Genomic DNA, 15,596 nt, shown 5'->3' with positions numbered 1-15,596 from the left:
TAATTGCTTTTTCAATGCTTGTTTTTCTTCCCTGAAGAAGAAATGGGTCTTGTGCACTTGGCTGAAATAAATACCCAGGATTCGTCTTTTGGGGGTGTGAGCAGGGCCACAGTCACACTCCTGGACATGACAACGGCCTGAAGAGCAGCAGCTTTTACAGGTGTGCTCATTGTGGGGAAGGGCAGGATTGGCAGGGGAGAGAAGATGGTTGTTGGGAGTGGGGCAAGTGCTACCTTTGGAATCTCTTCCACAAATTATCCCAAATTTGCATTACACTGAGCAAAATCTGTTAGAAATTCCTTTTTCCCAGCCAGGGGATCCAGTCACAGGGAGACACATACCAGAAACAATATTCATCAGAACACTTTTTATTGATTAGGTTCTTTCTACTGAGCCCAGCTGATCTCCTGCCTCTCTGATCCCCTGTCTCAGGCCACCCAGTCTTGAAAGCATGGATTCCTAGAAGGTCCTGAGCTGAAAGTGTGAAAAACGCCAATCACTTGTTTTTTAAATTTTTAAAAATTTAATAGTAATAAAATGGTTATAAAAATAGTAATATAATTGGACTAGTAAAAATTTGGACAGTTAGGGTTAGGACAATATAAGACAATAAAAATAAAGAATTATGGATAGTCCAGGTACCTTTTCTGGGCAAAATAAGCCCAAAAAAGGACACCCATTAACAGAGGATTAACCCTTAAAAACAACAGCCTGTTGCATATTCATGCACCTCATACATGATGCATAAATTCCACTCAAACCCAGGATTCTGTCTGGTCAGTGTCAGCTTCTTCCTCTGAATCCTAATAGCGCCTTTGAGGCGGGAAGTTAATTTCTTCTGATAATGGAGCAATAAATTCTTTTTCTCTGAAAGATTCAGGTGTCCTGTGGCTGCTATCTGGGTGCAAGTCCTGTCTTTAAAAAAAGTATCCTACATAGCATAGTTTCTATTTTAACATTATGTTATAACCTAAAACTATATTTAACACAGTACTTAAGAGAATTAATACAGCACTTTTCACTTTCTAACACAACACATATAATATTCATTTTAATATTTGCAAAAAGCCTATCATAAAATATGCATTTTTCACAGCTTGAAAAATTGGGAAAAATTTCTTCACAGAAAGGGTTGTGCAGTCCCCTTGTCCTGTCCCCAGGGAACAGGGACAGGACAAGGGGAAATGGCCTCAAGCTGTCCCATGGGCAGTTTAGGTTGAAAAATTGGGGAAAATTTTCTCACAGAAAGGGCTGCGCAGTCCCAGCACCGGCTGCCCAGGGAACTGATGGAGTTCCCATCCCTGGCTGAATTTAAAAGCCATGTGGATGTAGCACTTGGGGACATGGTTTAATGGTGCAATGGCTGGATTGTGAAAAATGCATGTATTTTATGATTGGCTTTTCGCAAATATTAAAATGAATATTATATGTGTTGTGTTAGAAAGTAATGCTGTATTAATTCTCTTAAGTACTGTGTTAAATATAGTTTTAGGTTATAAAAAAATGTTAAAATAGAAACTATGCTATGTAGGATACTTTTTTTTCAAAGAAAGGACTCACAGCGAGATAGCAGCCACAGGACACCTAAATCTTTCAGAGAAAAAGAATTTATTGCTCTCTTATCAGAAGAAAGGAACTTCTCGCCTCGAAGGCGCTGATAGGAGTCGAAGGAAGAAGTTGACGATGACCAGACAGAATCCTGTGTTTGAATGGAATTTATGCGTCATGCATGAGGTGTATGAATATGCAACAGGTTATTGTTTTTAAGGGTTAATGCTTTGTTAACAGGTGTCCTTTTTCGGGATCGTGCTGCCCAGAAAAGGTACCCGGACGTCCGTAACTCTTTGTATTTATTATCTCATATTGTCCTAATTCAATTTGTCCAAATTATTATTACTTTAATTGTATTACTATTTTTAATAACCATTTTATTATTACTAAACTTTAAACAAATTTAAAAACAAGTGACTGGCGTTTTTCACGGACTCGATAACCTTGGGCTGCCTTTCCAGCCTAAATGATTCTGTTATTTTCACGATTTTGCTCCAGCCGGAGCAGCCCCGGCCGCGCTTCCCCCGCCGCCCTCAGGTAGGGCCCGCCCCTCCGGCCCCTCATGGCGGCTGCCCAAGCTGCCCGTAGTGCTGCCGGAGCGGAGCTGAGGGGAGCCCGCCCCGCACCGCGCCCGCCGCCGGCACCACGGCGCTCCCGGCTGTGCTGGAGCCCTGCAGGATGAGGCGGGAGCGGCGGTGCTGGCCCAAGAGAGGCAGCGGGGCCGTGGAGGGGCGGACAGGCGCTGCGGGCAGCCCGGCGCGCCGGGAGCAGGAAGGGCCCGGTAGCGGCGGCTGAGGGAGGGGAACGGGAGGGAAGCGGGGAAGGGAACGGAGGAAGGGAGGGAGAAAGGGAGGCCGGGCCGCGATGCCGCTGTACGAGGGGCTCGGCAGCGGCGGGGAGAAAACCGCCGTGGTGATCGACCTGGGACAGGCCTTCACCAAGTGAGTGCCCCGCGCTGAGGCCGCGATTTGGGGGTGTCCGGTCTGCGGAAGGGAAACATTCAGGGAGACCTCAGAGCTCCTTCGAGTGCTTTAAAGGGACTCTGAGAGTCCTGGAGGGGGATTTGGACAAGGAGCTGGAGTGACAGGACATGGGGAATGGCTTCACGCTGACAGAGGACAGGCTTAGATGGGATATTGGAAAAAATAATTCCCTGTGAGGGCGTGAGGCCCTGGCACAGGATGCCCAGAGAAGCTGTGGCTGCCCCTGGATCCCTGGAAATGTCCAGGACCAGGGATGGACAGGGCTCGGAACACCCTGGGATGGTGGAAGGTGTCCCTGACCATGGTTTCTAAGTCCCCTTCCCATCCCAAGAATAATTATGTGAGGTTTTCCCCTTTCTGTCTTGATCTGTGTGGTGTGGAGCTGGTAATGAACAGCCTACGTTTTTAATGTTGTGGTTTAGATTAAAACAAGATTTAGCTCTAGTGCTGAAGCAGGAATTCTCGCTATTTTTTTAGTATTTCACCTCGTGGGCCAAAAGCTTTGTTACATGGGAATGGGAGGATTTAACAGAGCCTACATGGATGGGGACAGGTGATTCCCATGGGTGGATTCACATTGACAGCTTTTCCCAAGTTTGTAGTGCTTGTGAGCTTTTATTCCTTGGCCATTGTTTATCCAATAAAACCCTCTTTTGGAAATGCCTTTTCCCTGAATAGTGTGTTTCTAGGATCTGTTTCCAGCCTTCATTCTGATAGAAGTAACAGGAGCTGAATTGTATGAGAAATGTTTGTTCTGTTGCAAATAAGGCTGAAATTAGCTGAAAGTTCAAGGAAAACACTGGGACTGCACAAGCTTCTGTTTGAGACAGAAGAAGAAAATTAAATTCTGAATTCAAGAAATTCAAAATTCTGCTTCAAGATTTTATTTTTCTGAAATGGTCCAACATGTTTACACTTGCCAAATCCCAGTCAAGCATTAATTGACTTTTTACATTAAAAGTGCTCCAAGTCCAGCATCTTTGCAGAAAACTGTATTTTTCCTCAGAGATTTGTAGTTACTGGGAGGGACAGGGGTGAAACAAATATCAGGCACTGTGGCTAGAACAAACTTTGAATTTATTTTGCTTTTAACTTCCTTTCTTCAGTACAGAGTTCTTGTGTGTTTGAGGAAGACCAGGTGGGTTTCTGGAAAGTTTGATTTGGGGTTGCTGCTGTTTTTAATCCTTTTGTTGAGAGAGTCAATAAAAAAGATACAAAACTTTTAAATTTAAATTTTTAAATTTATCTTCAAGTGGTTGGATAGGAAAACTGTGTGCAAAACCCCTCTCTGCAGTAGGAGAATTCCCTAATTCATTACTCTGTGATGGTCCCCAGGCCCAGGGGGTCAAGTGATGACTTTAAATAATTTAATAAAATCAACATTTTCTTTCAGGTGTGGGTTTGCAGGAGAAACAGGACCCAGGTGCATCATCCCCAGTGAAATCAAGAAACCTGATGCCTCAAAGGTGAGCTGGTTTTATGCTGTTTGTTATGGCATAGAAAGAATTTGCAGGTGCTTTTTCTGTCCATCACAAGCCATTTTTCACTGCCTGAATAAAATATTCTGAAACTTTATTATTACATTTTTCATTATTTTAACTGCTGCATTTAAAAACTGTGGGTAGGTGCAGGTAAGTGTGATGCCAGTGCTCACTGACCATGGAGCTTGTGTTTTGGGGCATTTATTGAGAAATAATAATAATAATAATAATAATAATTCTTTTCATTTAGTAGAGGTTGGAAAACTAATTCTAAGCTGCCTGTATGAAAAAATAGCATTAATTAACTGGAATTCAGTTATAGGGTGGGTTTATGTGGTGTTTTAAGGACAAAGAGCAAATCAGGCAGGAGTGAATATTTATATATAATTTCAGATAAAATATATATTATGTATTTTATATATTTCTTTATATATCCTGTGAATATATGAATATATATAGACATACATATATATAATATATATTTTTATATACATAATATATTTATTTAAATATTTATATATTATAAATATATAAAATATATAAATATTTATATATTATATACACTATATTTATATAGTATATATTTATATTTATTACAATATTAAATATTTCATATATATAATATATTTATATATTATATATAATATATAAATATATAATATATATATTAAATATTTAATATTGTATTATTAAATATTATATATTATATGCACGATATTTATATTATATACAATATATATAATATCATATCATATCATATCATATATTTATATTATATTTATATTGTCTATAATATATAAATATATTTATATTTATATAAACATATATATTTATATAAATTATTATATATTTATATTATATAAAAATATATGTATTGTATACAATATATATTGTATATTTATATATTATATACATATTCTATATTTATATATTATAAATATTTATTTTATAAATATATATATATTTATTTTATATACAATTTATATATTTCTATAAGTATATAAATATATATTTATAAATTTATAAATGTATTTATATATTATATACAATATATGTTATATATAATATATTTATATTTAAAATTATTTTATATACATACATAAACCTAATTTTATAATAATATCTTATAATAATGTATATTATTATATAGAATAATTATTTATTTCTATATAATTATTTATATAGAAATATAAATAATTACTGCCCAGCATTGGAGCTGACTGTGCGTATTTTCCCTTCCCAGCCTGTCAAGGTGGTTCAGTACAACATCAACACAGAGGAGCTCTATTCCTACCTGAAGGAGTTTATCCACATGCTGTATTTCAGGTAAGAGACCTTCCAGGCCTTCCCTGAGCACTTCCAGGCTGTGAGCAGGGGATGGGCACTGCCTGCTTTGATAAGAACACTGAGATAAGGCTGTGCAAGGGGCTGCCAGGCTGTGGTGGTGCTGAGATCCAGGTTATCTCGCAGAGAGTTCCTGTCCTGCAGCAGCAGTTGCTCTGCTGAAGCAGGAGGTGTTTGATAAATGACCTTTGAGCTGAGGGGTTATAAAGGGCCTGAGGAGGGGAAGGCATTCCCTCAGGACTTGCATTGATTTTGGGAGGGCTGAAGCTCCTGTCAGTGCAGAACTCTCCCCACAGTGGTTTGGAAGGAGGAATCTTTACCTGTGGAATGTTTTTACCTCAGCAGTACATCCCTTTATTCTGTTTTTAGTACCCTTAGTGAATAATGAAATTGAGCTTGGTCTTTTCTCTTTGCTTCCAATCCATATTTTTCCACAGTGAAAACCATCACAGGGAAACCAGGATTTAATTTCTGTGCCTCAGATCTGCTGTGGGCTGGGTTGTTTTCTTCTCCTGTCCTGGACCAACACTTTGCAATTGGAATCTGGACAATTTCATCCTCTTCCACTGAAATCAGAGCATCAGAGTATCATCATTCTTATGTGCTTTATGACACTGGACAAGCCATTGATGTCTTATTCTTGTGTTATTTTATATTGATTTAGAAATGTATAATGAATTCCCTGACTTCCTTTTAGGAAAGCACTGAGGTTTTTAGGTTTGTGAAAATCTTTGGGTCTGCTGTAGCAAATGTATCTAAGTGCAAATCTTTAGGATTTTTGAGGAAAATGGAATATGACTGTAGAACAGATCTCATAATATCTACTTAAACTTCCCAATTTTATTTTGCACATCTTTGTCTGTTTTTAGGCACCTGCTGGTGAATCCCAGGGACAGGCGTGTTGTGATCATAGAGTCAGTGCTGTGCCCCTCACACTTCAGGGACACCCTCACCAGGGTCCTTTTCAAGCATTTTGAGGTGAGTCTTGCACAGAAATTTGCACATTTGCTCCACTTGCCAGGAAGAATTTTGCTGTCAGTACCAGATGTGGGAAATAAAAATGGAAATAGTGGCAAAAGAGTGAGAGGCATAAAAAAGAAAATTCAGATGATGGTGTGAGGAAGTAGGGCATGGAAGTTGAATTGAAGACCATTTTGTTCCTTTCTGACTCTTCATGAGGCCACAAAGCAGCAGCAGCAATTAACAAGGCTCTGCAAGGTTTCCCTGCCTTGTGGATAACACAGCTCACAGTGCACTGTCCCAGACAGATCCAATAATCCCCACTGAGCCCTGCCTGCAGCCAGGATTTCTATTTAAACACTTCTTAGTGCCCTGTCAGCAAATCTCCTGATTTCTGCCACAGTCAATATCTGCCCAGCACATGGCTGAGCCCATTTGGAGAGGAACTTACCTGAAATCAAATAGTGCTCTGCCTAATCAGCCTTTGTGAAGAAAAGTTGTGGGTAATAAAACCTGTGGCTGCCCTGGAGGTGTCCAAGGCCAGGCTGGATGGGGCTTGGAGCAGCCTGGGACAGTGAAAGGTGGAACTGGATGGTCCTTAAGGTTCCATCCCACCCAACCAGTCAAGGATGCTGTGAAAAGTCTGAACCTAATTCTTGTGTAGTTGTAACATAAAATGCTTTAAAAGGTGACTCCATGCTTCTTCAGTTCAGACAGGAAAAAGTTCAAGGTTTTTCTATAAAATTAATGAAAGCAGTTTGACTTCACTGTCCTTCCACAGCACAGTTACCAACTGAGCTCAAACTCCTGTATAATTCTTTCTTACAGAATTTTACCAATATTTACAGAATATTGGTAAAATTTTCTGATCACTTCACCTTGCTGAAAGATTTCAGTTGGTTTTTTGTGGTTTTTTTCCTAATCCCTTTTGCAGCAATAAAATGTCTCAGCTAAAGCACATCCCATGCAACATGGTTTATTGAAAACGGCTCAGGTATTCAGTCATATTTTGATGGAGAGACTTTGTAATGTTGAGAAGCCAGTTAACACTGATACAAATTGAATTCTCTCTGGTTTCTATTTTCTGCTTGGTGCAAAGAGTGGTTTATTAATACAGGGTCAATATTTTGCCTTCTGGCTCTGGGTTAAGGGTCAGTATGGTTCCTGTAAGTGCAGGATTTATTGAAATTTCTCATTTAATTCACACTTCAAAGTGTTCTTTTAATGGAACTGTTGCTTCTAGAAAACTTGATTGATGGAATTCTGGGAGAAGGAAGTAATTCTCATGTAATTTCAACTTGAGTTTCCACATTGTTTTTATGAGAATGTTTCAAACAGCCTCTTCTGTTTGGATGCAGCAGTGTTTATAATAAAGCACACTTTTATGGTTTTTTTAGCTCTTTTATTCACATCTTCAAGTTTTTACAGCTTTTGAAGTGGCTATATTTCAGCTTCTTTCATTTTTTCAATAACAATAAGAAAGTGGACATGAGTTTTATAGCCAACACTTGCTTTTCTTGCAATCCATCATTACTGAAGTACCTGGTGTGCACCACAAAGAAGATGGACACAGAATCTGGAATCCTGTTGTATTTGTTCATTAGATTACTACTGGAATAATTCAAGTTGTTTTGGTTTTGCTTTTAAAATGCCATTCAGGAAAGGCATCAGTGCTTTGTTTCTTTTTTGTTTCCTTTTTCCCCTCTTCTGTCAACTTTGCTTTTGGTTTCTGTGCAGGTACCTTCTGTTTTGTTTGCTCCAAGCCACCTGATGTCTCTCCTGACACTGGGGATCAACTCTGCCATGGTGCTGGACTGTGGATATGCAGAAAGCTTGGTGCTGCCTGTATCCTTTCTTTTCAGTGGGGCTGCCATGAAACATGAGATTTTTATTGATTAGAAATTCACTTTGGACAAAAGCAGTTAGAAGGTGGCAGATGCAAGGGATTGTAGAAGGGAAAAGGCATTTTATTCCAGCAGATTGAAAGCTAATGTAAAAGAGATTTTCCTGAACTTTCTGTAGATCTATGAGGGAATTCCAATCCTAAGTTGCTGGGGTTCCCTTCCCCTGGGAGGAAAGGCCATCCACAAGTAAGTTCATAGTTACCCATTCCAGATTACAAATTATTTACATGTCAAAGTTCCTCTTTGACCATGAGCAAAAATTCCTTTTCTAAATCATAACTTGCTATAACATCGTGCTGTAAATTTTTTAAATTAAAACTGTGCAGCTGTAGCTGATGTGGTAAAATCTGTGGGAATGGGGTGTCCTTAGGATTATATTTACAAGGATGTAACTGCAAGGAATAAATCCTGTCCCTGGGTTCATGGATGTCTCTCCCACCCTCCTGTGCTCTGTTTCAGGGAGCTGGAGTATCAGCTGCTGGAGCAGTGCACAGTGGATACAGGACTGGCCAAGGGACAAAGCCTTCCCTCTGTGATGGGTAAGGACTGGGGTGGGCAATCTGTGCTGGGAACAGAAAATAAAATGGGTTTAGGATTCTCTGTGTCTGCTGTGGCCTGCCTGCATGAGTTCTGTCTTGGCATCCTGGCCTGGAGCAGGAGGTTGTTGTTCCCCTGTACTCAGCACTTGAGGCCACACCTGGAGTGCTGTGCCCAGCTCTGGGCCCTCACTTTGGGAAGGACATTGGGACAATGGAACATGTCCAGAGGGGACAACAAGGCTGGAGAGGGGCTGGGAACACAAACCCTGTGAGGAAGCCCTGAGGGAGCTGGGGGTGCTCAGCCTGGAGAAAAGGAGACTCAGGGCTGCCCCCATCACTCTGCACAGCCCCTGAAAGGTGCCTGTGCTCAGCTGGGGCTGGGCTCTGTCTGCAGCAGCACTGACACACCCAGAGCACACAGCCTCCAGCTGCACCAGGGGAAATACAGGTTGGATAGCAGGGAAAAGTGTTTTGCAGACAGGGTGAGAAAGTTCTGGAGGAGCAGCCTCCCAAGGAGGGTTAGAATAATTCACAATTCCAGCACCTTGCCTGCATTTCTTTGGTGTCAGCCCATGAGGAAGCCCAGGGAATGAGCCTGGGTGCTGGAGCTGAGCAGGAGCAGCCTCCCAGGGCAGCCAAGGTGCAGCAGCACCTCCCTCCCGGACACCCAGGCACCCTCTGCCAGCTCTGCTTTACAAAGGCAGGAGCACAAAAAGCTCCTGGATCAGGAATGCAACAAATCCCATCCTCAGCAGGTGAAAGGCAGCTCTGACACTCCTCAGTGAGTGCTGCAGTTCCCAGTTCAGACCCAAATCTGCATCAGCTTCCTTAAAAAGTTCCGTGTCTTGAGCTTATCCAACCTTCAGCTGACTTTGGGTTATTTGATTTTATCTACAACTCCCTGAAAGGTGAAGGTGGCTGCACTCAGCTGGGGCTGGGCTCTGTCTGCAGCAGCACTGACACAGCCAGAGCACACAGCCTCCAGCTGCACCAAGGGAAATACAGGCTGGATAGCAGGGAAAAGTGTTTTACAGAAAGGGTGAGAAAGTTGTGGAATGGCTGCCCAGGGAGGTGGTGCAGTCCCCATCCCTGGGTGTGTTTAACAAAGCCTGGATGTGGCACTGGGTGCCGGGGCTGAGCTGTTGGGGCTGGGTTGGACTCCATGATCCTGAAGGTCTCTTCCAACCTTATAATTCTGTAATTTCACAAGTGTATTATTTTTATGACAAGCCTCTTCTCCCAGCAGTTTTGAATAAAAGCTGAGATAAAAGTTCTGCAGCAATTTTTCAGTCAGTTTTGAGCAAAGGCAAACTTATTTCTGTTCTTAATATCTTTTCTACTTTGGAAATCTTTGAAAGCTGCTGTCAGAGTGAAAGTTTAATCTATTAAATGTAATTCAATCTTAGAACAAAAGTTTTTTTTAAGCAGGAAGAGAATTTAAGAATGAAACTAAGTTTTTTTTTTCTTATTTCAGGTTCAGTCCCAGAAGACATAGTAGAGGATATAAAAGGTAAATTTGTTTGCTTTGTATATCTCTATAGTGGAGTGTGATAATAACAAGTGTGCAATATTTTACATTTAGGAATTAAAAATATTTTACATTTAGGAATTTATTTCTCTTCTCTGCTGTATTTATTACCTTAGATGAACTTGTGTTGTTCTTCCTCTTTGAAAGCAAAACCAAAACCAGGTTTTGAATTCCTCTTTCACTTTAACCTCTGTGTTGTTGAGTTGCAACTTTTAGATATATTTGATAGGTGGGCACAGAAAGAGGATTGCACTGTTGTGTAGTGTTGTTTATAGATTAACTAGAAAGGCTCAGTTTGCTTTAAAGTAAATTTTTCAAAAAAAAGTATTTATAAAGATGTTTTGGGGTGTTCAGGCAGGCAAGAGGAGACAAGAACTACATTTACTACACCAGAAAAAGTAGATTCTTTCTTTGGGAGAACTTGGGTGAATTCCTATGTGATTGTTACGTGTGCAACAGAGAGAAAAAGATGTGTTTTCAAGAAAACTGTAACTAGTGTGTATCCCTTGGGTCAAATTAGGAAGAAATCCTTCAGTCAAATGCAAAATAAATGCAGCTGGTGCTTTGGAAATGGAAGTTGCTTTTCTGATTCCTGGACTTGCACACTTTTTCTGATAAGTTGTGTTTTCTGTGCAGTCTTTTGGAAGCAGAGTCCCCAGGCTGGGGATGAAATTGTTGCTGTCTGTGTTGAAGGGTTGTTCCTTTGTGACAGCATGTCATGGGGAAGATGCTCACCTGTGCCAAATGCAATAATGAAGTGTACAATAACAGTGGGATACAAATGAGGCTGGGCTCTGTCAGTGTTGTCTGGAACAGAAAACCCCTCTGGAGTTCTCAGGGTGTTGAAGAGTTGCAGGAAGGAAAATGTTGCATGGCAGGAGTTTGTTTAGGAAATGAGCAATGCCTCATTTGAAGCTGTGGTGCAAAGGCTGCAGTGAAGGCAGGATACAGCCCCTGGCACCTTGAGGCACCATTAAGAGCATCCCTCTGGCTTTAAATCTTGTGTGAGAAAGGACAGGCAGGATTTCCAACATGATTTTAGTGTCAGCTTTGTTTAACTTGTGATCTAGAGAGCACCTGAACTCTGCTGGGGTGTAGAGATTGCTTCTCTTTGCATTTATTTGATAATACCTTGGACCAGCAAGGGCCTGGAGTGTGTGTTCTTCTCTAAATTAAGAAAATTATTGGTTTTGCTGGTGATGAAAGGATCCAGGGCCTCACTCTGCCCCTCTGTTCCTTCCCTTCTGCTCAGTCCGCACTTGCTTTGTCAGTGATCTCCAGAGGGGGCTGAAAATCCAGGCAGCCAAGTTCAACATTGATGGCAGTGCTCAGGTGAGTGGAGGAGGAAGCTCTTCCTGCTCCTTTGAGGTGGCTGCAGCCTTTTTGGGCTCTGAAATAATAATAATAATACAAGTTTGGTTATGTTCCAGCGTCCCTCACCACCTCCAGACGTGGACTATCCCTTGGATGGAGAAAAGATTCTCCATGTAGTTGGGCCCATCAGGTGAGAAATGCCATGGCAGAGTATTTGTCATAACAAGGATATATTTCAACTCCAAAAGCACATAAATGTAGCTATGATACTTTCTGAAAAATCCTTTTTTTAGGATTTTTCCTCCTGAGAATCTGAGAGGCCTCAGGAACAAAATGTAAACAATGATTATCTGCTGCTGTGGAATGCAACAGGTGCATCTGTGATTGGTCTCATGTGGTTGTTTCTAATTAATGGCCAATCACAGCCCAGCTGTCCAGACTGTCTCAGTCAGCCACAAACCTTTGTTATCATTCCTTTTCTATTCTTAGCCAGCCTTCTGATTAAATCCTTTCTTCTATTCTTTTAGTATAGTCTTAATAGAATATATATAATAAAATAATAAATCAGCCTTCTGAAACATGGAGTTGCAACATTCTTGCCTCTTCCCTCATCCTCAGACCCCTGTGAACACCATCACACATAAGTTTTCATAAAATTGGATTTTAATGAGACGCTTGCATATGCTTTTAATGCCTCTAAAGTGAAAGCTGTGTGCTGGGCACAGTGCAAACCCACCAGGGGAGGGGGTGGCTTCTCCAGAGCCCCTAGAGAGGGTGAGAACAGAGAGGTTGGCAGGATGGAGGAAGAGAAATGTGTGTCAAAGCCTGATAAGAGGGACAGGTTTAGTGATGTGAACAGGGCATTTGAACCTGGACAAAAGGAGGCTCAGAGGAAGCCTCACTCTGCAGCTCCTGCCAGGAGGATGCAGCCAGGGAACAAGGGGCAGGACAAGGGTGAAGGGTCTCAGGTTGACTTGGGGAGGTTTAGATGGGGTATTGGGGAGAATGTCTTCACTGAAAGGTTGTAAAGCACTGGGCCTGCCCAGGGCAGTGGTGGAGTCACCATCCCTGGAGGTGTTCATAACACACCAAGTGTGGATGTGGCACTTGGGGACGTGGCTTAGGGGTGAGCAAGGTGCTGATGCTGGGTTGAGGGCTGAATGTAATGACCTTAAAGCTCTTTTCCAAAGATTCCATGACTGTCCCAAGGAGCCCATGATTGTCCCCTCCCTGCTGGCACTGCTGTGTGACAGGAGTGACAAATGTTGGAGCAGAGGGCTGGAGTTATCTGCAGCTCTGCTGTGCCCAGTTCAGCCCAGTTAACACTCACTCATTAACACTCACTCATTAACACTCACTCCCCTCTGTCTGTGCCACAGAGACTCCGTGGTGGAAATCCTCTTTGAGCAGGATAATGAGGAGACATCTGTTGCCACTTTGATCTTGGATTCACTGGTTCAGGTACTTTTATATTAGAAACAGTTTAGGGAATGCCTCCAGCCTTAGACAACCTGCAGTTAAAAATGACTCCAGACTTTGAGTCCTGCAGGCTGCTGGTTTACCTTTGCTAGAAGAAAATTAATTTGGACATCTTTATTGCAGGCAGTATATTAAATTTAGTGCAGAATATTTTCTTGGTGTATACAAATGCTTCACTTCTTATTATATTTAGGAAAAAAATGCATTAGAAAACCACTATAAATGGAAATTTTCATTATGTGGTGGTGTATATATGTTAATTAAAATTGGCTCCCTGTAGCTATTGATGCCATTTAAATAAGTTTGCTGAGATGCAATTTATTGGAGAGCCATGGACTTGGCTGATATGACAAACATTTCAATTAGAATCCTTTATGAAAACAAATTGTTTAAGAAGTTCTGTGCCTGGAGCCTTCACCTCTGCACCTCCAGGCATTTCCTTTGCATTTCTCTTGTTATGTTGGTTATTTTCCAGCTAAATATGGTGGGCATAGAAATGGGCTGACTTTCTGAGAGACCTCTGAATGGCTTCCAGCTCAGGCAGTTTGATTTATTTTGGTTTTTTTGTGTCCCTGTGTGCCTTAGTGCCCCATAGACACCAGGAAGCAGCTGGCAGAGAACCTGGTGGTGATCGGGGGCACTGCAATGCTGCCGGGCTTCCTGCACAGGCTCATGGCTGAGATCAGACACCTGGTGGAGAAACCCAAGTACAAGGAAGCTCTTGCCACCAAAACCTTCAGGATTCACACTCCCCCTGCCAAATCCAACTGTGTGGCCTGGCTTGGAGGTAAGAATGGGAACAACTGGGAAGAGGGGGTGAAAAAAAACCCTTCCAAGTGGGATTTGTGAGTAAAACCTTGTATTTTTAGGGTTAACAAACCAGAACAATTTATGTGCACCAAATTCTGTGGTGCTTTTCTTCCCTGGTCAGCTGCTGTGGGCTGGATCTTCTCACAGCTGGTGGGAATTTGTGGTGCAACTTTTTGGGGGTAAAAATTGCCCTGAACACAATGGGGTTTGGTTGAAGTGCTTCAAATATCAACTTTGTTTTAAGAAGTGGGTCAGCCAGGCCAGGTTTGCTGTCAGCAGAGAGCAGATGATTCCTTGTTCTCAGTTAATTTCCTGGGATATAAATAAAGCAGTTTGGGACTAGCTGGGCTGCTGAGGAGGAAAGCAGCAATATCCATTCATCCCTTTAAATTTAGGGGCAGAGCTGAAATATCCCAGTTAAGATTCTTGATGGGAAGAAGCAGAAAGAGAAATTCTCCATGGAATTAATGCAGATTTTCTTTTTCTTTGGCAGGAGCAATTTTTGGAGCTCTCCAGGACATCCTTGGGAGCCGCTCTGTGTCCAAGGAATATTACAGCCAGACCGGCCGCATTCCCGACTGGTGCTGCCTCAACAACCCCCCCCTGGAAATGATGTTTGATGTTGGGAAAGCACCCCCACCACTGATGAAAAGAGCTTTTTCCACAGAAAAATAAGCACTTAAATTCCACACAAGGATTCTGCCTCATTTCAGCTGCATCCATGTGCTTTGGTTTTTGTTCATGAATTTGTGTGTAACACTATTAAATATGAACAGTGTGGGTGTTGTCAGGGTATAGGCACTAACACTATTTAAAACCCTGTCCAGTTATAGTTTACAGACTTAACTCTGGCAGCTCCTCTGCTCTTTTGTCTTGTTTTGGAGAAATTCTGTCCCCTCACGAGCTGTTCCCTACTGAGTTGTTTATTATTTATCTGTATAGTAAATGGCATTGCTGAGAGAATTTGGTTTAAGATATTTTATTTCAAGCATGTTGAGAAGAATGAACAGCACTAGGGAAACATCTGTGGGAATTTTTAGTGCCAACTTCTGTATTAAAATATTCTACCCTTGAGTCACATGTGAAGAAATGGTTTGGGGCTGTTTAGCAAGGGTAGTGGAACATTATTTCCCTTGTTTTAAGAGTTTTAGTAGAGAATTCTGCCTGTAATCCTCTCATAGTGCTGAGCTAAAACCTCCAAGAAAAATTCCAGCAGTGTAAGATTATAAATGAATTATAAACAGGTTTGAAGTCATACTTGACTCACGGTGACTGAGGTGTAAATCCTACTCTGAAGAGCAATTTTTGTCTCAAATTTGGGAAATAAATATAACATTTTTTGGGGTGGTGAAGCCTTTCATTGGCACAAACATGCTTTTTGTGACAGATCTCCCCCTGCTGCCCACCTGCTCTGTGCCTGAAGCACGACTCTGCAAGTCAAACAGATATTTAAATAAATCCTCTTCTGGTGAACCCTGGCACAGGGAATGTGCTACAGCACTCCAGTAACTCCTGCATGGCTTTGTCATTGTGTTTTTCCTTAACAGGTGCTGTTAGTTTTTATAGCTGTGGGGTGAGGTTGGTGTTTCAGGGATCATCTCCAGGCTGGATAAACAGACAGAGTCTTGTTGCCAGGCACAGAGAGGTGTACAGAGCATGCAGCCTTGGCTGTGCTGCTCATTTTCAGTCACAATCTGGGAAAT

General features: G+C 41.6%; 1 protein-coding gene across 1 annotated transcript; it reads left to right on the top strand.

Annotated features, from left to right (window-relative positions):
- Positions 1 to 2,382: 2,382 nt before the first annotated feature.
- On the top strand, positions 2,383 to 15,267 carry ACTR10 (actin related protein 10). Its single transcript, XM_058806947.1, has 13 exons — positions 2,383 to 2,492; positions 3,928 to 4,000; positions 5,259 to 5,341; positions 6,229 to 6,337; positions 8,057 to 8,164; positions 8,342 to 8,409; positions 8,683 to 8,762; positions 10,237 to 10,272; positions 11,543 to 11,622; positions 11,721 to 11,794; positions 12,984 to 13,065; positions 13,669 to 13,870; positions 14,387 to 15,267. The coding sequence occupies exons 1-13, from the start codon at positions 2,416 to 2,418 to the stop codon at positions 14,566 to 14,568; spliced, it is 1,254 nt and encodes a 417-aa protein (XP_058662930.1). The 5' UTR covers positions 2,383 to 2,415; the 3' UTR covers positions 14,569 to 15,267.
- Positions 15,268 to 15,596: the final 329 nt, after the last annotated feature.

The sequence above is a fragment of the Ammospiza caudacuta genome, chromosome 6, assembly GCF_027887145.1.
Source record: "Ammospiza caudacuta isolate bAmmCau1 chromosome 6, bAmmCau1.pri, whole genome shotgun sequence".
Taxonomy (NCBI): Eukaryota; Metazoa; Chordata; class Aves; order Passeriformes; family Passerellidae; genus Ammospiza; species Ammospiza caudacuta.
The sequence above is the reverse complement of the archived record's forward strand: the minus strand, read 5'-3'. Positions and strand labels throughout refer to the sequence as shown.

Coding starts and splice junctions, on each gene's coding strand:
- ACTR10 (XM_058806947.1), top strand. CDS start 2,416: ATGCCGCTGTACGAGGGGCTCGGCAGCGGCGGGGAGAAAACCGCCGTG. Junction 2,493..3,927: donor CTGGGACAGGCCTTCACCAA/GTGAGTGCCCCG, acceptor ATTTTCTTTCAG/GTGTGGGTTTGCAGGAGAAA. Junction 11,795..12,983: donor CATGTAGTTGGGCCCATCAG/GTGAGAAATGCC, acceptor TCTGTGCCACAG/AGACTCCGTGGTGGAAATCC.